The 21685-nt window shown below is 39.4% G+C and overlaps 1 protein-coding gene across 3 annotated transcripts in view; it reads left to right on the top strand.

The window, feature by feature from the left end:
* Positions 1 to 21685, top strand: part of AFF2 (ALF transcription elongation factor 2) — a 438357-nt gene that overhangs the window by 356099 nt on the left and 60573 nt on the right. For all 3 annotated transcript variants that reach the window (XM_068152207.1, XM_068152206.1, XM_068152205.1), the window contains exon 9: positions 4411 to 4448. In XM_068152207.1, coding sequence (XP_068008308.1) covers positions 4411 to 4448 — 38 coding nt within the window. The remainder of the gene's footprint in view (positions 1 to 4410; positions 4449 to 21685) is intronic.

The following is a 21685-nucleotide window of genomic DNA, read 5'->3' as shown; positions in this document are numbered from 1 at the left end:
TTCTGACTGTAGTGTTTTTTCTGGTTCTTATCCAAGCATCAGTCCAGTTATTGGTAGTGACAAAGAAAAGCATCATTTTTCACTGTTTGCAGTTATTGCATGCAATCTAAAAGCACTTTGTGCATATTCCTAGCTTTAATCTTCTCTTTTTTTTTGCAACAGTTAAATACCTGCTAAAAAAACCCAACTTTATGAGCATATCCACACTGCAGATCAAGTAAGGCACAGTGAAGATGGTTCTTGAGCTAATGCTAAAACAGCTAGTGCCCAAATCAGCTGTAATGCAACATAAGAGGTAGAAGTCATTCACAGTTATAAAAGTCATGGGGAAACATATACTCTCTGATGGATGATCCTCTCTAACTAACTACTGTTCACGTATTCTTCATTTTCATCCTTCTTACTCAACATTCAGCTGTTGAAATAAGGTCTTGGAGAGCAGAGGCACAATTATGGAATGGCTATAACTGTAAAAAAAGAAAAAAATTAAAAAAAGGAAGGACATTACAAATTAAAGTGGAATGATTGTCTACTTTACTCTGGCTTCCATTTTCTAATCATCCTAAATTATTTTAATGCATGTTTTCAAACTCAAAATTAGCAAAGGCCCCATGATGTAATTCTCCTTATACCCATTGAATTTTAGATTATACCAGCCCAAATTCATTCTCAGCATCATCTCCCACTCAGGGCACATGTATCATGGCTTAGGGACCTCCTAACTGCTCTGTTTCTTGCTAGTACTTTTAATATATGAAGTGCAGGAATCATTGTGAAGTTGAAACCAGTTTCTTATTTGTAAAGGACTAGGAATATAAGATTTAAAAAAAAAAAAATAACTCTTAAAACATGTTTGTCTTTGAAATAGCTTAAATTAATAATCAAAAGCTTGCATCAAGTCTAAAACAAATCAAACTCAGTCATGAAGATGAGAAACAGGAATTATTAACTGACTAGCGAGGCTGATGGAAGCTCAATGAGATCATTTTGTTCAAAGATTAAAGGCGATGAACACTGAAATAGTTGAAGAGGACGGCTATGAACACATCTGACTAGAGCTGCTAAATTCAGTAATGATCAAAAGTTAATTATCAAAGCAGAGAGAACTACTCAACACAGACAATTTGAGTCAATAGCTAAGCAGCCCAGAAAAAAAAGTAATTTGGAAGATTTTCCTATAATGAAGTTATATAAGAGCCATACATTTCAAAGAAACCTGCCTAAAACAAGATTTCATTCTTCCTGATCAGAGAAAAATAATTAGCTCTAATTGACAGACCTACTGCACACCAAACATTTTCAAACAATATGTTTCTGCATCAAAGCTTAATGTGTAGAGTTACTCAACGTCACTTTGATTTTGCCTTCCTTTATCTTCTGCCACTGGGCATGCTCATAATATCGCAACAAATATGCTTTGCAAAATGAATGAGCAACACCTACAAGACAAATAAAAGCAGAAGGACAGATCCCGCATTTCTTTCTCAGATGGAATCCTTAACGTATTTTGTATTGCGTTTAACACCACGACAGTCCCACTCATAGGCAAACTAAAATGGCCAGTGGCCTAATCATGCAACATTAAACCAGGCTGGCATCTAGACTAGCCTGAGCATTTGCAATGTTTATTTAAAATCACATGAATGGGCATCTGTCTGAAGGACACTGTCCCTCCAGCATGTGCCTTTTCTTTAGAGTTAGGAAAGTGCCTTCTCCCAGTAAGAAAGCAGGGGTAGGGGTGGAAAGTGGAGTGGAATGGAATGGAGATTCTCCTTATAAAAGTTGGAAGGGAATATATGTGCTGCAATGTTCATGGTCCAAGAAAATAAAATGCATCTGTAATTCTTTCTTGCTAAAGTTACCGTGTTCCTTTCAGGGTAAAGAGTTGTCATCAATGTAGCTAGCTAGTCAAATATCATCATCAACATAGCTAACTAGTCAAATATCAAACATCCAGTGTAGACTCCACTCTTTAATATTCTATGACTTCTGCATTGCCAGTTCTCACTCCTTGAAATATCTTCATCTTCTTTAATCTTCCATGTAAACACTTTAGCTCACAGCATCACACACATGCTCTCCAGAGTCTCTTTTGTTTTACTTTGTATTAGGGTCAGCTGCAATATTATTACTTACTTGTGATCATAGACACTCTACAACTCTTTTATTTTCTTTATCTATATTCTCATATCAGTTTTTGTGTAGTGATTTTTGAATAATTGGGCAGGGGGAAGGATTATTTAGGTGTAGTTTTCACATGATTGAACTCAGAATTGTTGTAGACCAACTATGTAGTATATAGAAGAATCCAGCAAAATATGACTGCAGAGTCAAAAGAACTTCTGCCATTACAGAAGTTTATTTATGAGCTTTAAAAATGATTCTGTTTCACTGCAGGATGGGGCTGAAGCTTGGCATTTAGTGTGAGGCTTGGGAAAGTGAAATGCCATTTTTCATGGCGTTTTAATCCACTTTAAATGAAACATTTGTGTGTTGTTACAGGTAGTTTGCTACTCAGAAAGATTTCTTAATAACATTCTTCTGACTCTTGCATTTGCACATAACAGTTGAGAAAGGGAGATCTGGGAGACTATCATTGGGAAGAGGCACCACTCACTTTATCTCACTAATGAGGCAGAGACCCAGTTGTATGATGGGCTTGTTAGGTTTGAGCCTGTAGCACTTGCTTATGCAATCTTTAAGTTTAGATTCTCCTGAGGTTTAAGTGTTTTACTTAGCAATCCTACTGTACAATTAATATAATTGTTTTCTATCATGCATTCACTGGGTTATTCATTGGATGGAAAATAGAATCCAAATGAAAGAAACACATTTTTATTCACACACTGAGAGACAGCTCAGAACATTGCTGTTGTCCCATCTCGGCTCTCACAACTTCTATTTCTTTCTTCCAAATTTTAAACTAATTAATAGGGATTGCCATGGATTTTGACACAGATTTTATCTTTACTGTGATTGGAAGCAGAAGTGCCAAAACAGTGGGTATTTTGAAAAACTAGCCCCGTTGTAGAGCTCAAAGGAAAACTCATTTTGGCAAAATTTGGAGCCCAGTTGTGCACATCCCACAGCTTTCAAAACTTAGCTTCCATAAAGGATTTAATTCATCAAGGGCTTGTGTAAGCATTTTTTCAGAACACTAACATTAACAGTTCCTATGTGGGAACCATTTTATTCCCGTTCCCATCCATAGCAGAGGTTAAAGTTTTTCACCAAACCCCTTCTATTCCATCTTGGTAGGCTTTATATAAATATCTCTGAAGGTAATTAAGCACTAAAACTTTCCTTACTATAATAGGTTTATGGATCAGTTGTCTTAATTCTGCATTTCACCACTATCCTTGCTTGTAATCTCATGAACCATCTGACCGCTTTCCACATTTAAATCTATTACATCCTAGCTCTGCAGATGCTAGAAGGAATTCCCTGAAGTGACACAACAGCACTGGTTTATCTGAAGGCGACGTTTCAAGCCTTCTTGTGTTAAAACATTATTTACCTGTTCTGAAATAAAAGTCAGGGGGGATGCAAGGTTGGTTCACATTACATAATTATGCCACAGAAGCACTAAAAAAAAAAATAATGTTAAAACTAAATCTCCACTAAGATCTTGAGCAGCTTAACCAGTGTGATAGAGTGGCGCGACTGCCATCGGTGCCCCCAGCTGTGTTGCTTAGCAACATTTTAATTCAAGAAGAATCGAAGGAGATGAAATCCCCGTGGAGAGGGAAACAGAAATGAGAGGGCCGTTGACAGATGATCTGAGTTGTTTCTTCTAATATACTGTGAAGATCACTGGCTCTTTTCATGAATGATAAATGGACTGTACACAGATCAATGGGTTCAGCAATAAACTGGAACCAGGCTCCATGTCTGAGGTGGTGCAGGCCGAGAGGCCCAAAGATTTACTCGTTTAGGTGATTTGGAGTGTGTTTTCTCAAAGGTTTCACAAGAGGAAATTGATCTGAATATTTGGCCATCCTTTGCCCGTTTCGGCTGTTGGTGAATAAAACCTCTTTTGGAAATGGAGTCCGTTCTTCCCTTTCTTTTTCCCTCTTGTTCCAGATATGAACAGATAGCTTGTGATAAAGGGGCCAGGCCTTGGAGCAGGAAATGAAATAGTCACTCTGAATGAGCAGTCCCTAAACACTCGTGGGCATCAAAAATAGACAAAGCACTCTGATGCTATAAACTGGGGCAAAAGTATTTAAAACCTGTAGCACTATCTCTCTGGAAGGGTCCAGTTCCTCAGCCCTCTGCCCTGCCTGTGACCAGCTGCCTGGGGGTGCGCTTCTGAAGAGCATCTGCAGGTTAATGTTTGCTTGCAGCTTGGTTGTGCTTTGGTGTGGTGCTCACTTGTTTGTTTCCCCCCACCCCCTCTTCTGTTTGCAGGCTGCTGAAAAGACGAAATTGAGAAACATTCCTGTAAAGTAAGTTATACTTCCATCCGTTTTAAAATGCAAGTTTAACACAGTTGTTGTCTACAATCACTAAAAGGATTAGGACAGTAGGAAGGGTGATGAAAAGATAATAGAATTCAAGTTGCCCCTAATCGTAGCTATAAAAAGGTCAGTGTCATTGAGGAAAGCTTTGGATTTCTTATGTGTCCCTAATGACTGCACTCCCCAAGTTTCATTCCGTTTCCATAAATTATTGTGTTGTCTATGAATAGCTGCCAAATAATATCACAATCATACTCAATACATAGTGCTCCTAGCCTTGGGGAGGTTCGTACATGCTAAAAAGATTATGATTTTTAATTGCAATCCTTGAGAAGGTCTGACAGGGGAGAAATAACTAGGAATGTGCCAAAGTATTTCTAGACACATGGGAATATTTTGCACCTATGTATCAAGGCTTTGTCATCCTGTTGATTAAGAGCTCTTTCTCACTCCGTGTGTGCGTCTCTTTCACACACCATACACACACGTATGTTTCTGCTCTTTACAGCTGGGCTCTGTGAAGGATGAGCAAGCTACCAGGGAGCAATTTCCAGGGCATTTTATGAGAAGTTCTTAAATCTTAGGGCACCAGCAGCAACACTCAACCATATATCATTGAATTAAGAAAGTTGCTATATAGATGTCCTGGCTCTTTGAGAAAAGGCTTTTTTAGCTAACGCTACCAGCAATCAGTGATTCTGCTTAAATAATGAATACTTCAGGCTTAATGGGCTCTTATGTACCCATAAAACACAGATTTTTAGCTTCAGTAGGTGATCATTGCAGTTTAACTAAGTCCCAGTAACTGTATATTCCTGTTACAGACAGAGGAAATATTTTTATAGCAGTTTGCTGATGATGCTGGCTTTTGGACTGGAGTGGATTTGTATTTGTGAGGATAGGCACTGAGAGGACTCACAAATCATTGTGGTTTAGTACACAAAACAAAAGAATAAAGTTGTTCTTCTCAACTGGCTTCCATCACATATAGTCACCTTCTAAAGTGAACACAAAGTGCATATGAACACTCCTTGGAGAGCTCAGGCAAGATGCAAGATATTCATAAACCACTCTGTGTTTCATTCAATCTGATAAAAATTAGAAACAGGGTTCAACAGGAACCTGATGGCACATGAAACTTCTAATAAGACAAGGGACCTTTCTTGCCTATAGGGCCAGTTCAGGTTCAGTGCAAGCTGAATTAAAGCCGTTGTTAGCTGGTGCTTGTTTAACAATGAGTATAAAATGGGCTGTGTTTATACCTCACATTCTAGAGAAGCCATGAAATGCAAGGTGATGAGAGTACTATGGAACAACTCTAAAGTAATCATTTATCATTCATTTACTTTTTTTAATATTTTGAGTCAAATTCTCTGAATTGAGTTTTCCCACCTATGATAGAGATACTGATCCTTGTATTTATTAAGCACTGTGTATGTAGCACTAATGCTCAATTATCCACCAGAAGGACTTGGGAGTGAGGGGAAAGGGTTATTTAGGTTCCTTTGTGGGACTTGAGTAAGTGTAACATTGTGGAATGGAAGAAGGCCAGATGGACAGGCTTTCCACCTACATGTGTGCATATTTCACCCTGTCATGTTTCCCCCAACTGGTTGTTTAACTTCTCTTTGACTATGTTCATAGTGGCAGCTTCTATTAGTACCCTAGGGAATCCATTATACATACTAATTACACTCTGTGTAGCAAAACAGCTGAAAAATCTGCCCAGAATTTCTCAGTGACAGTGTAGGCACTTAAGATACCTGTAAACAGTTATGATTGCTGCTAAAATATTATGTCTCAGGACAAAAGTAAGAATAGTGTCTTTAAGATAGCAGTAGTAGATATGGATTGCATTTATATGTGTCACAGCCACACTTACTACAGTTCAGACTTGTCTAGCTTTTAGTCGTTGCTTTTGTAGCTCTCAAATGTCAAAGAGAATTTCACTTGAATTTTAATGTTCTTCAGCTATGCAAAATAAAGTTAGTAGCTTCCATTGTCATAAGGGCTGAAAGCTGTACAGATTCCTTCTACCATATGTGACTTATCACATACATTTTTAAAAACACATTTCTGATATTAAGACATATGTGATAGTACACTTCTGCAAATGTGAATTGCTTTTGGCTAAAAGCCATGCACTAATAAGTTGAGTTGAAACTAACTGCCTTTGACATCTGCTACAATATATATATTTTTTTAACATACATAAATATATATATAAAATATTAGCAGTTGTCATTAGCATTAAATTTTTCCCTGTTCTTACGTTGTGCTGACATAGATCTCGTGTCTCAAAGCTGGAATCAGAAATCATTGCCTTTTAAAGACTATCATTTATATAGAGTCCTTGGACAGAGTCTAATAATGCCACCATTTCATGTATTGGTTGGGGAGTGTGACAAATGTTTCAGTAGAAATGGTCTAGTTCATTTTCATTGGTTAGTTTATTAGTGTTACTTGTTTCATGTCCAGGAGGAAGCTTACTGGGTTGCGGAATGGATTTTGGGTTTTCTGGGGTATTGTTGGTTGGTTGGTGGTAGTTGCTCTTTTGAGGGTTTTGTGGTGTTGGGTTTTGGTGGTTTTTTTCTGGGGGGTGGGAGGGGTGTTGAATCCCTCCACCACTTAACAGTTGTGGGCAGAAAAGAAACAATAAAGTTTCTTTGCTGCAGTTCAGTGAGGCAGCCGAATAATAGCTGATTTCTTAATGTCTGAGCATCTATAGGTGCCCAGTATGAACTTCTGGGTGGGCAAGGTAGATACAGGCAGCCTCCTTCAGAAGGCTTGGTCTCATTTCTGTGTTGCTTATAGCACTGCAAAATACAAAATCCTTAGGACCTCATCCTTATGGATTGGTAGCATCGTTTGACAGAATACTACAATAAATAAGCACACAGAAAATAGCTAAGTCTCTTTGTCTGCAGAATGGTGGGGTTGGTTTTTTTTGTGTTGGATATGGTGCAGTTGCATTTCCAAAGACGTAAGACCCTTTTCTGTCTGTATGTGGCACCAAGGTGGCCTCCGTGACTGCAGAATCCATTAAATTTAACCTATGTATCCTCTCCTGCCCTTGTCATATAAGGAGCACTTGCTTTTCCCCGTTGGTTTTATCCATAGTTACATTGAGAGTCTGTAGCAAAAAAAGGGATGTCCTGGATGCAAAGCCTGAGATACTTTTTTCACTTACTTACTGGTCCTTATCATGTTGTTCCTATCCTTGAGTCTGAAAGAGGTGACATGACCTAACCAAGTTTACCGTGAGGAGGGTTTATGGTTTCTAAATTGCTGCTACATGAAAAATGGTTTTGGATTGGGACACATCCAGATGAAAAAATCTGCTGTATACCTTGTGATTTGATGGAAGGGAGGGAGAAGAGCAGTATCACAAAAATTCAATAACAGCTTTGTTCTGAAACCCAACTGATGGTAATTCTTTCCAGATTTTTGTCCAGACTTGAGTAGGCAATGGGAGCCCTTATCAGCATAGAGCTTAGAAGAATCATGTTCATGTTGACTTCTACCATATCACTTGCCTTTTCTAGTGGGTTGAGCTGCAGGATCCCTTCAGATACAGGCACAGACAGAATTAGGCCTCACTCTCAAGTACAATACACTTGACTTGAAAGCTTGTACATTAATGTAGGCTGAAAGTCAACCAACCCAATGCTTTATTGCTCCCAGTGGCAGAAGGTGGTGGGAAGAAGAACACTGATTACAGAGGTATCCTCCACAGGGAGAATCCTCCCACCTTCCTGCATGCAGAATTTTGCACTTTGGTAACTGCACATCCTGTGTTTACAAAGTGCCAACATACTTGCCCTCCATGCAAAATCTCTTGAAATCTGTTGTCCCCTCAATTTCCTGTGGCATTGAAGTGTGGGGAAAAAAATTACTGCCTTTTGGTTATTTTGAACCCTTTTCCTCGCCTATTCACTGGAATATACACAAACAGTTATTCTTTCACAAAAGAGCAAATGATTACTCTCTATTCTTTATTCCTGATATTGCATATCTCTGTCTTATACACCAAGGAACCTTCCTACTCAAAAGACACTAATGATGTTGTTTTCCCTTTAAGTGTGTGAGCCCACCCATGAGCTGATAAAGATGTGAGGCAAGTCTGCAACTGGGAAAGGAAGGCTGTGTGTCTAATAGGCAGGCAGAGAGAGTGCTTAGGCAGATAACTAGTTTCTTTTCACTGTTTTCCATATTAAGGAGATGAGTTCTTTGTGTGGCAATGCCCTTCTGTCTAAGGACTAGATAAAATGTCACTCTAAACAGATGCTCCAGTTTAGAGCTCTTCCTTTATAAACATGGCCAAACTGATTGCTTGGAAGGCTTTGGGAGGCGAAAGAATGATTTGGCTAAAACCTGATGTTGTCCAACAAAAAAATTACGAGAGTTTTGTAAGAGAGAAATGAGATTTTTAAAGTGGAAAATGAATGCTTTTAAGAGTAGTCTGTGTAGTCCATGAACTGCTGTATCACTGTGAGAATATTGGAATTGACTTCTTGCTTCAGGGAAGAAAACATTGCCTTCCTTGAGTGTCCTTTATACTCTCTTCTTTTTATAGTGCCTTTAACAATCTTCAGTAGAAAGAATGGCATTTCCCCCAAACACCTGCATATGCTTAAATTTGCTGTAGATTTAATGACTTCCAGATACATGTTTGGGATTACAGCTTGTGTTAAAATCCCGCTGCTTTTTATATTTTCAAAATATATTTGTTTTCTGTCAGCCACAAGTTTGTTAACTAGAAAGACTTCTGGTGTTTATTGTCTTTTCCTGCCATAAAACTAATCTTCTCCTCAGAAGGGCATCTGGCTTGACTTGGTATGGTTTTCTGTCCCAACCATCACTGGAAATGCAATCCATTAACATTTGATATCTTGACATTTCAATTGACCTCTCATTTGCAAAGCGCAGTGGTATTTTTCATGGCCTTTTCATCCTTGATTATACATGGAATAAGAGTGACTGTTTCTACTGACTGCACTTTAAAAATATCTTTGTTTTACCAGCTGGAGTGGCACCTTGTTTTTCCCTCCCTGGACAGACCTTATTCTGCATGGAAGGTCTGAGGTCTCAGCAAGTCATGCAAAGCCAGAGGATTTTCTTATTGACTCACTAAGCGGGAGGGCAAGCAGGTCAGCCTCAGAGGGTCAGTTAATGTGCACTGTAATAGCAGTAACCATAAACAGCTTTTGCTCCCATTGGCAGAAGTGCAAGCCAGCGTGCTAGGTCTGGTGGTTGGTTTGTTTGTAACCAGTCAAATCAGGCACTTGTAACCAATAGAGGCATGGAAGGGGTGGTGTGGTGTTGGTAGGCAGGCTGGGCTCTCTTCCACAGCAGGATACCTCCTGTCCTGTATTCAAGAAAAGACCAAAAATACTGTGTCATCTCTGGACTGAAAAAGCCTCCCATTCATGGGTAATTGTATGGGAGGATGGCCATATATACACATATGTACGTGTAAATATGTGTATATATGTACATACATTCATAGGCACCTATGGACCATAGTTTCCTGTGTGTGTACCTAAAGGATATTTGCTGAAGGACTTAAGCCACTTCTAACTATAACTCTCATTCTCAGTAGAACACCCAAGCAATTTCCACACCACCACCTGTTAGTCTTTGCTTCGAAACCTTCATATAATCATATGAATCACAGAATGTTCAGGGTTGGAAGGGACCTCTGGAGATCATCTGGTCCAACCCCCATGCCACAGATGGATCACCTAGGGTAGGTCACACAGGAACACATCCAGGCAGGTTTTGAAAGTCTCTAGAGAAGGAGGCTCACAGCCTCTCTGGGAAGCCTTCCTTTTGTTTCTCCTCAGACTGTTTCTGGTGAACTACTAAATCAGCCAGCACCGATTCAATTAGTTCTAAAAATCCATTACAACATAGTGCCTAAACTGCCTGCCCATATTCATTTCTCAAAGAAATCCATTCATATTTATGTTTTAATACTTTAAGTCTAGCATGTGAAAGCACTCAAATCCCCAGTAGAAATCCAGGAAAAAAGCCCGCTTACAGGCAATTATAGTCAATGTTCTTTAGCCTCTGATCCTCCTAGTCTTTCCACTTAGGCACCTACACAGGTACAGAGTTTGGCCAGTGGGATCCTTTTATTGTACTATAAACCCTTCAAACACCACTGATTCTGCAGGTTGGGCCACATGGTAGAGCCTGAAGCTGCCAGCACTCACAACGGTGTCAGCAGCTGGAGTGTCACTATGAAGGCTGGTGCATATGTGCTACTGTTGGTTTCCAGTGAGTTTTACTGGGGGAAGGGGGGATGTGTGTGTTTCCTCAGCAGAATGTGAACTCTAGAAATGTTGCAAAGGATTATTTTACTCTTACAAGTTAAAGGTTAGTGTTGGAAATGGATTATAGAAGTGCTGCTTTTAAACTGTTGGCAAAGAAATGCACATATTAAATCCTTTTTGATTATATCACATTAATCCCTAAATACTGATTTTTATGTAAATTTTGACTCTTGCAAAGCTCTGACAATTCAGCTGTCCCCATGTGGTTTTATCAGAGCTCAACTGCTCCTTTAGATCTTTTTTTTTCCTTTCTGCAGTATCTCCTGCTTTATTCCAAAGTCATCACAGAAGCTGGAAGATGTAGTACTTTAGACATAAAATAATAAGTCTATTTAATATTTTACCTTTATTTTCTGAATTTGTTCCTCTGACACATCGTGTTAGATATATTTTTATCAGTCCAAAGGATAACCACAGTAGGGCTATTTTTATTTCTAGGGAAATGATGCATGATAACTTCTGGCAGAGCCCAAAACAGTAAATCAGTCCTGTTCCAACCGCAGAATGTATTAAAAGTCTGTAGCCTGTGGTAATAAGTTATAATTTAGTTGACTAGCAGTTTGTTTGGACTTAAAACTGAACAAATGAGTCACATTGGCTAGGTCCTGAAATATAAAATAGTTTGTGCTTTATTAAGGTTTTTAGCTACTACCACAACAGGTACCTAGAGAGAACACATTTTTCAAATGAGCGTAATACATTTTTATAGTGAAATGCTTCCGACTTGATTGTATAATTTATAGTAGATGGTTAAATTACCACACGTCCTGTGTAGTGCACAATGTTTGCTTACAAGACAATGAGATGAACAGACTCTGAGAGCTCATTCATCTAATCTCTTACAAATCTGAGCATGCACCATCAATACCAAGCACCGCTGGCTGTATCCAGCCATGAAGCGCCCCTCAGCTGCCAAGCCAGGCGTGTTGCTCAGTAGCCACCACAGAACATCAGCCAGCTAGAGAAGCCTTTTCTTTCGTGTAGTTTTATTTGCAGGGACATATATATGCCAACTGACCAAAGCTAATCATGCATTTATGTAAAATTTTCCAGGAGTCTTGCAGATGAAGAAAAACAATTACTATTTTTTTCCATTATAGCTGGGTCACTTTTGTTGTTTTTCAAAACAGCACTTGTACACTTTCATTGTGATATAGCTTGTCAAGATTAGACTTAGGTCAATTTGTACAAGTTTTGAAAAACTGGAAATTTGAACCAAACAAAACCTTTCTTTTTATTCCCCACCCCCCAATTCCTCCTTTAGAGAGAAAAACAATTAAGGTCAATATTTTTCCCAGTTTTAGCATGTATCATAGTATCATAGTATCATTCAGGGTTGGAAGGGACCACAAGGATCGTCTCATTCCAACCCCCCTGCCATGGGCAGGGACACCCCACACTAGATCAGGCTGGACAGAGCCTCATCCAGCCTGCTCTTAAACACCCCCAGGGACGGGGCCTCAATCACCTCCCTGGACAACCCATTCCAGGGTTTCACCACTCTCATGGTGAAGAACCTCCTCCTCACATCTAGCCTGAATCTCCCCACCTCCAGCTTCATTCCATTCCCCCTAGTCCTATCACTACCTGATATCCTGAGAAGTCCTTCCCCAGCCTTCCTGTAGGCCCCCTTCAGATACTGGAAGGCGACAATTAGGTCACCTCGGAGCCTTCTCTTCTGCAGACTGAACAGCCCCAACTCCCTCAGTCTGTCCTCATAGGAGAGGTGCTCCAGCCCTCTGATCATCCTCGTGGCCCTTCTCTGGCCAGAGCCTCTTGCCCAAAGGAATACCTATTCTTCTTCACTCATGCTGTGGTTTTGACCATTTTAGGTTTTCTATTTGTCATTCTGGTTATTATTTTTCCTTTAAGGTTACTTAGTATTTATCCAAACAATTATTCTAAGTGTTTGCTTTGGGCATTGTATTAAGTAGCAGCTGTTTTCTAGCTACCTGTGATCTTTTTTAAATTAATGCTTTAAAAGTGTCCTTCTGTGCCATTAAGATATTGCAACCAAGCAACAAATGCTAGCAAAATTGAAGAAAAGGCCTGATCCTAATATAAATGGGGGTACCTGTTCATTTGTTTTCAGTACAACTGGCTCAGTCCAGCATAGGAACCAGCCTTCAGATCGCATACTTCTGAATTTCACTGTTACATACACGATTGTATGGATTATTAGGGTTCTACCATGTGCTAGACACTGTCAGGTGGAGAGCCTGGTGAGAGGCATTGGATAAAGCTATCAGGCAATGACACTTAACTGAGACTGACAATAGTGTCTTTGAATTCTACAGGCTTGTGTCTGCCCTCTTTGGACAGCAAAACTCCACTAGTTCTACTGACATTTCTCCCACTTTTACTGTGGTGTGAGAAGAAATACATTTCCTTAAATTCCTGACTTGTGGCCTCCTAGTAGTATGCTTAATAGGCTTCCTCCACTTTGTGGGGTCTCAAAAATGCAATCAAATAAAGATGGGCCTGCTTGGTATGACCTTTTATGTACCAAAAGTGCCTGCCATACAGCAAATGGTCCTTTATATTGGCACTGATTAAGTGAAATAAAAGAAACACAAGTGTCTTTCAAGCACTTATTGGGGTTTTTTACACCAGTACAAAAAAATAATGATCTTGTGCTAAGTAAGAGAAGGAGAAAAAAAAGTCCAGTCATTTAGGATCGATGAATACGAAAGAAAGGCAAAAGCTAGATAATGTTTCAGGAAATAACACTGCTACAAGGTTAATTTTGCCTAGTACAACATTTCCTAGTATTGAATTGCCTGATATACTCCCTCAGGGATTGCTCCTGCGCTTGCAATAATCGAGGCTGATTTTATTGGAAAATCACCTCTGGATGAGAGACATACTCTAGAGAGAACTTTGCATGGGTACAAATAGGTTTTTGGTGCCAGTGCCATGTTGCCCAGGCCAGCACAGTTATAGTTCCCAATCTGTCTGTGCATTCAAGCAGCAAATTCATTAGCAACCCTTCTGGCAGGATAGAAAAATAGACATATTAGGGAAATTTACTTTGAATTGTTTTCAGGATTTGTTGGATAACAGTTCAGTAATCAAATTGTGCCTCCTAACAAGAGCATTAAATATTTTTATTAATAGTGGCAGGGAAGCTGCAGATATTCCTTTAAGTGCAGAACACTTTACCATAATGCTATGTGACTTGCAAAGATCATGGATGAAAGAAGAGATTAAGCGTAGCTGGAGCAAGGGTGCTTGTAATGTCGGAGCTGATTTTTGTTTTGTGTTGTATATCGAGGCTGTGTTGACTCACATAACTCTGGCATTACAGATGTAATGTATGTTCAAGCATCAGCTCATTCATCAGACCCTGCCAGATTGCTCGATCTTTAATTGCAGAAGTGGACCATATCTTGACAGTGCTGTGCTCTCTCTAACTGTGGGACCTAAGTTCAGATATATGCAGCGGCTTCCAGGCCTTGTCAAGTGGAAACTGAGCATATTGTAAACAGAGCGCGTTTTGCCTCCAGCTGGGAGGAGGGACACGTGGAGCACCCACGTACCAAGGCCCTCTGCTGACCTTGGAGTGACTTTGAGTGTGAGGAGGCTGGAGGAGCACAGGGGGAAAGGCTGATTCAGAGAGACAGATGAGCAAGGAAGAAAAATCAAGGAGATTGGCACAAGTTCGGTGGAAAAAATCTTTCTAAAGAAAGCAGGAAAATTTTTTACACTCAAGGCCAACACTGAGCCCTTATAATCAGGCTTGTCTGGCCACATACCAACAGTAGCAAGAGAAGAAAACAAAACTGAATGCAGCTTGCAACCAAAGGTCTGTGCAAAAGCTAGTGTTCTGCCAGGGAAAAGAGGAGCATGGGCTGAATCTATTAAAGAATGAATTCCATTAAGCTGCAGGAAATGACAGGGTTAAAAATTAGGTATGTAAAAAAGAATCTGTATACTCTTATTCCCTAATTCCTGTTGTCTTCATGATTATTTCACTGTGAAAATGAGAGGCACCCTCAGTATCAATCATAGTAAGCTATTTAGACACAGAAATAAGTGGCATATGGCTTAGCACTTTTGGGTTTAGCAATCAAGTAGCAACCTTCTGCAACACAACTGTAGTTCGGTTCCCAATGGACTTCACTTTGATGATTAGATTTATTGAGTTCCTTGTGTCACTCAAAGACAGCAGAATTTTATACAAGTTGGTGTTAGCTTCCTCTCTCTTCATTTCAATTTTCAATAACCAGTGTCATCATATGGAACAGTTTCTTTGTAATGGAACTTCATGTTGAATCAGATTTGTCTTTCAAGTGAAAGAGTACTGTGAAAACTGTTCTGAAATACTGATCTCTGGAAAAAAAAATCTTAGACAATGAAAATAGAGAGGGATTATTTATTTATTTCTCCTAAAGATGCTTAGGTGACCAATCCTCAGGTTATTCAGGAGTACTCAGGAAAAAACCAACACTTAGGCAGTACGTTTGGGGATGGTATCTGCATTCTTTACAGGACTTACCTAGGTGCTTGCTGAAGTAATTTTTGTGCTAAGTAAATATAAAATATGTGTTCAATCATAATTGAAGCTTAAACTGTGATATTTAAAGCCAAGTTCTAAGTGGAGATCTATGTAAGTGTATCAGAGGAAAATTTGGACTGATCCCTCTGTGTTTCAGCACATCAGCTGTTGAATACTAACATGTTTTGCTGACACAGAGCTGCTCCTTTCATGGTATTTAGCTTCTCTCCATTGCCTCAGCCCCTGTCCCTGGTCAGTGAAGAGTCGTCTGTGCAGGCAGGTGGAGAGAGCCAAGTGCTTTGCCCACTGGAGGATCTGCCCTCCTGGACCTCAGGGAATAGGGAAGGAAGGAGAGAAACTCAAAGAGTAAGCAGCCCAGAGCATTTGTCAGGGTGAACATAAGCCTGTGAGTCAAATGTCTGCCAGTTCTGCCAGGGATATTTCTGGAGATAACTGGTGTCTAGGGGAGTCTTCTACCCATACTGGTGCTTGAAGCCCAAGTGGGCTATGATCTCAGTTTGGTCTTTGGTACCCCTTCTCCATAACACTTCCAAAATGGAGGAACTCTTTGAAAGTCCACCTGTGTCACACAACCCGTGCATTGAGATTCACCTGGAGGTGAACCTGGAGGTTCACTCTCTACAACTACCTGAAGGGAGGTTGTAGACAGGCGGATGATGGTCTCTTCTCCCAGGCACCCAGTACCAGAACAAGAGGACACAGTCTCAGGCTGTGCCAGGGGAGGTTCAGGTTGGATATTAGGAAGAAGTTCTACACAGAGAGAGTGATTGCCCATTGGAATGGGCTGCCCAAGGAGGTGGTGGAGTCGCCGTCATTGGAGGTGTTCAGGAGGAGACTTGATGGGGTACTTGGTGCCATGGGTTAGCTGTTTGGATGGGTTGGATTGGTTGATGGGTTGGACACGATGATCTTGAAGGTCTCTTCCAACCTGGTTTGGTTTATTCTAAATAAAGGTTTACCATATAGCATCTCCCACGGATACAAGTTGTGCCAGACAGCATTAACAGCACAAGCAGTGGTTTTGAAAAGTAAATTCTGGGTCTTACATTCACAATGAAGCTCTTGCTGTGTAATTCACAATTAGCCTTACTATGCTGTAAGAAAAGCAACTGCAGATGACTGTCTCACAGCTTTATAAGCCCCACGTTTACCAAGCAGCAAAGATGATGTGGCTGTCTGTATCACATATCCAAGACTGCCCATCCCATAGTTTTATTTCTTGGCAGTTTCCTCCAATTTTTGTGAAGTATTTTTTTTAATGTGACAAAGTCACTTCAATTACACAGTCATTATAAGTTTTGCCAAGGTTGACTATGGATCGTTTTGTGTTCATTAGAGCACAAAATTAGAATTTTCATTGCAGCAACTGTAAACAGGATTGGCTCAAAGGAGTCAAAGCTTTTTTTCTCTCCATAAAATCTTGGATAAGCTATAACTGAGGACTTCTGTGGGGTTTTGACAGATTTTAATTCTTTCTTTTTTTTTTTTTTTTAACTGCCTTCTGGGTTGTTGAATTTTGTCTTCTTCTTTCTAGCCTTTGATATATTTGTTTAACTGAATAACCAGTTCCCTTCAAAATGATGACATTGCCGCTATGTGCACGAACAAGCAGGTGCAGTCAGTGTGTTTCTAAGGCGTGAATACATTGTTTCTCTAAGTTCTTAAGTGTTATCATTGGGTGCTTGTCACTTTAGACCCAGTCAGGGTTTTAAAAGCCAGAAATGGTCTTCAGGAAATAGCCCTGTTTCAGAAAATACTTCATCAACTGCTTAAGCCCCTCTAAGCCCCATTAAGCTTTCACTTAACTAATCTCAGAGTTTATTGCTTAAGTAATAATTAGTCATGAATTCTCATGAATTTATGGATATATATGATTGAGCTTGCTGGTGTATAGCTAAAGAAATTGCCTCAAACCCACTCATTTTATATGTGCAAAAATTAAGAAAACAGCACAGAGTGTTTCAAGCAATGGAGATAAAACAAATGGGTTTCCAATAAAGTCCAGGCTTTCAAAAGTTGTCTGGAACAGGTAAGGAAAAGGACAACCTCTTCTTGTATTTAGAAAAAATAAATAAAATCCAGAAGAGCATCTTGGAGAGAAGATTACATTTTTCACTTGATTTTTATAATAATTTCTTCTAGGTTAATTTAACCTTCTTATTATTGATTTAGCTCACTAGAAACAGTAGTATATTAAGCAGTGGGAAACCACTTAATGGGAAATACAACCAAAATGTCTTATCTACTAGCCTGAAGGTGAAGATAGGCTGCTCTGCCTTCCTTTTCTGTCTCTCAGGAATAGGGAGTTAGTGCTGCTCCTAACTTTCTGCTTCACTTGGAAGAATTTCTAGGCTTTGTTTTTAACCTGATGTGTGTTTACAAAGAAAGAGAAACAACTGACTCTTAAGAAAGTAGCAGAGAAGTTCAGCAGACATTCCAGCTGCAGTCTCCTGCCCAGCTCCTAAAAATCTATGGACTGCATGCTTCCCTTGGTATGTGCCATTGCTTGTATCTTGCCAATGGGATGCCCAGTCCTTATTTTATGTATACATAGAGAGAGATACAATATGTCATGATAATGTCATTCAGAATAAGATATGTCAGCAAATGCACCAACAGGCTTTATTGGCTTATACCTCTTAGCAAAACCTAGAGCTGAAGTGGATGGGGCCAGCAGACACATAGCTAAGGCATATCTGTTTCTCTTGAAGAAATGTGTTTAAGAAGATTATGTACTATTTGCATTCTCAGTTTGCAATTAGCACCCTGTGAGCACACAATGAAATCATCCAAGTGGCAGATAATGTGTTAGCTATATGTAGTTAGACTTTTGTAGATTAAACACACTATTAGATATGTGGTAGCACAGCTACATGAATACATTTCCTAGAAATCAATCTAAGCTGGATATTATGGGAACTCATTGAAATATGTCTCTCATTAAACCTGTGAAGTATGTATGTTTGTGAATGCATGTGTGTGCATGCAGGAATGCAAATTACTAAGTGGAATGATTAGCAAATTGTGGATTGTGGGAGTGCTACTGTATATAGTACAAAATTTTCCTTCAAAGCCCATATAAAGGTTTGATTCTGCAACTTTATTCTCAACCCTATAATTTTACACTAGCTGGCATAAATTAGCAAGATAGAAGTCTAAATATATGTGTCTGACATGCCTCTCACTAACAGGATGAATGCACATAGTGAAACAGTAGTAGTGTGTGTAAAATATCTATTCTTTTCGGCACATAGGTTACATTTAAGTCAGGGAAAGGAAAGAAAATTCCTTCAGCTGCAGTTTATCTGTGGTGTTTGTAGTCTGGAGTTGTCTGAAGATATTTCTTTTTAACTTCAAGGATCTTCAGTCTTTAAAGAAACTGGCAATGCCAAGCATTCCTTCTCCAGCAAATGTGATAATTTCTGAATCCTGACAGTGGCTCAGTTGCATTAATGTGCTCAGTGGTCTGGTGGAAATCAGCAAAATGATGAGGCGCAGTGAAGGGGGAAGGCGGGCCTTCCACATTTATTTATTCTGGATAAATGGTACCCATTAATCTATCAGAAAAATATGGAATTAACAGGGAAGAAACCACAGTTGCAAATTTGGCAGTAGCTAGCATGCACAGATGGCCTTTCAGTGTTTTAAGACTTTCCAGTCTTTTGATATTGATACCAACATTGAAAAGTAGCCTGTGTATTGCAAATGTTTCTCTAGAATAGCCATAGGAAAACACCATTGTGTATTTTGGAGTGTTCAATCTCCTCTTGATGTATTTGCATAACATTTTTTACTCCTAAAGGTAAACTTTTTATGCTCTTTGTTTTAAGAAGCATAATTAGAGTGTGATTGCATAAAATAAGAACAACAGCCAGTATATCCAGATGATGGCATTAGGAAGAAAGAGGCTCTTACATGTGAGCTATTTTGAACAAAGTTTGCAGGTTGGTAGTCCAAATTGCTTTCCTACTGTTACAGATAGTGTTCTTTCTAGTATTCTCACAACCAGGATGTGGAGTCCCTCCTCCACAGAGTATTATTTATTCTTACTCTGCTGACAAGCACTGATTTTCAGTCGCTTCAGCTTCACTGAAGCTGGGAACCTGACTCTGGCAATGTCTCCATTCATGTTTCAGGGCATGAAGTCAAGAGGGAAGGATAATGTCATCTGCTTAATTTGCTTTGGGAATGTTTGGTTGAGGCTTTAAAGATGTTGTTGAAATTTTTCACAGAGGAAATCCCAAAATAATTCTTGCCCACTTTATTTTCAGTCTATTCTTAGCTGATCCAGAGGGTACAGCACCTTAATGAACTATTCTGAAATGTGCCTTTTGCAGCCCTGCAGTGCTGTACATAACCCAATGTGCAGAGGACAAAGATCTCTGACTGCAAACAGCCCAAGATGCTTGTATTAAAAAGCAGTAAACTCTGATGGTGAAAAATAGATAGATAGGTAGGTAGGTAGACAGAGAGATCTCTGTGCATATTTGGTGATCCAGAAGTAAATTGAAAGGTTTAGATGACTTGCAGCAGCACTGTATATTGGTGTCTCCAGTGTATCCAGGAGTGTAGGTCTCATTCATATATATCTGTGTGAAGATAGACCAATGGACAGGTAGGCAGACAGATAGGGATACCTAGATAGAAGTGTGCCAAATCTATAGGACCTTAGGGCATATAGGGAAGCTTTTGAACATTTTTTGTTTTAAATAAAACAAGGCAAATGAACACTGTCTTGCCAGTATCTACCAATGAGAGGAACATTTCAGAAGCATTAAATATTAGGTGCTAATGCAAAAATTTTCTAATTACTGTTCAGCAGAAATCTTCCTTAGCATCAGTGTAGATGCCATAGAGGAGACCTAGAAGCACCTTCCTGCTTCAAACAGTAATTTCCATCTTTGATTCACGAAGTCATATCTCATGTACCATCCCAGAAACAGAACATGGGTTTGTTGTACAAAGAGGGATGCCAAATGCAAGAGTTTTATTTCCCAGCTTGCCCACAGCCATCTTGGGTTAACAGATACTTAAACTATACTTGTCATATAGAGCAGAAGAATTATGCCATATATTTTGCAAGCTGCACTTCTGTTTGTTCAGCCCAAGAGAATGGTTACCTGTTCTGCAACCACCTGATACTACTGACCAATGCTGAGGGTGTAATCCTTTATAACCATCTGATCTTTCTCTGTAAAACTACCTCACTGGTCATTCTCTACCTTGGATTTTTGCTGTTGAACTTTCCTGATAAACTGTTGTACCTTGTGCTTGTTCACACTGAATTTCACCCTGTTTCTTCAGCTCTTATCTCCACTTCACCAGGATCATTTTATGTACTCACAAAATACCTGCACATCTACTCACATGGGTGTTACTTGATAACTTCCAGACTGTTAATGGTATTGTAAAGTGTCCATGTGTATTGGCAGCTGCTGTGACAGTAGTTAGGCTTTAGTCTTGACAGATGTTTCCTACCAGATCTATAACTAAAAATGGGGTATAATACTGGTGATGATTTAGGCAATTTATGTCATCAATAACTGATAGCTTACCAGAATGGATCAACCCTTTAAAATCTTGAAATGGCTGCACATCTTGCAGGACTTCTTAGGGCAGTCTGAAGATCCCGGAGGGTATGAACTTTTCTGCTTTTTGGTGTATATGTGAAACTTTCATTTAGCAAGCCACAAAAATGCACAAAAACCTCACTGCAGCAAATGTTGAAGTCCCACACCAGCAATTAAAGGCTCAGCACCTCTGATTGTCTATCTTCTAACCCATCACGTCTGACTTTCATGAAGTACTGCTCGCTGTCAGTGTTCTTGCAGCACTGGCAATTCTTTCATTTTATATGTTCCTATTTTGTCTTGAAAATTGTATTGAGGAAACCTCAAATTTCTTTCTAGTCTACATGAAGCTAAAAAGAGTAGTGCAGATCCTGTACCACTGACAGACAGGAATACAAAAACAAAGAGAGAAAGTGGAAGTGGCTGGAAGCAGATAGAAGTCAGACATCAGGCTAGACTTAGAAATGAGCACGCAAGATTGTTGTTGTGTAAGCAAAAGCTGACCCTGGTCAGCTCTAACTAGTGTTATCTTCACTTATTCCAGATATTGCTAGAGGAATTTCTTCATTTGTTTAATATCAACAAGCAATTCATCTAGACTTCACTCAGCAGTCACATACAATCATATCATCACTCATGCACATACTCCAAAATTTATCTGCACATTTCAAGACTGAAGCCATGCATCTAATATCACACATAGAAGATTGTTCTGGACATATGTTCTAGCCTATGGGCTTCAACTCCTCTTTTAAAAGGAGCCATTTGATTTGTTTTTTAAAAATCATATAATTGTGC

Source organism: Melanerpes formicivorus, unplaced genomic scaffold, assembly GCF_026170545.1.
Source record: "Melanerpes formicivorus ecotype bairdi unplaced genomic scaffold, bMelFor1.0.p_v2 SCAF_22, whole genome shotgun sequence".
NCBI classification, from domain to species: Eukaryota; Metazoa; Chordata; class Aves; order Piciformes; family Picidae; genus Melanerpes; species Melanerpes formicivorus.
This window is presented reverse-complemented; position numbering and strand designations above follow the sequence as displayed.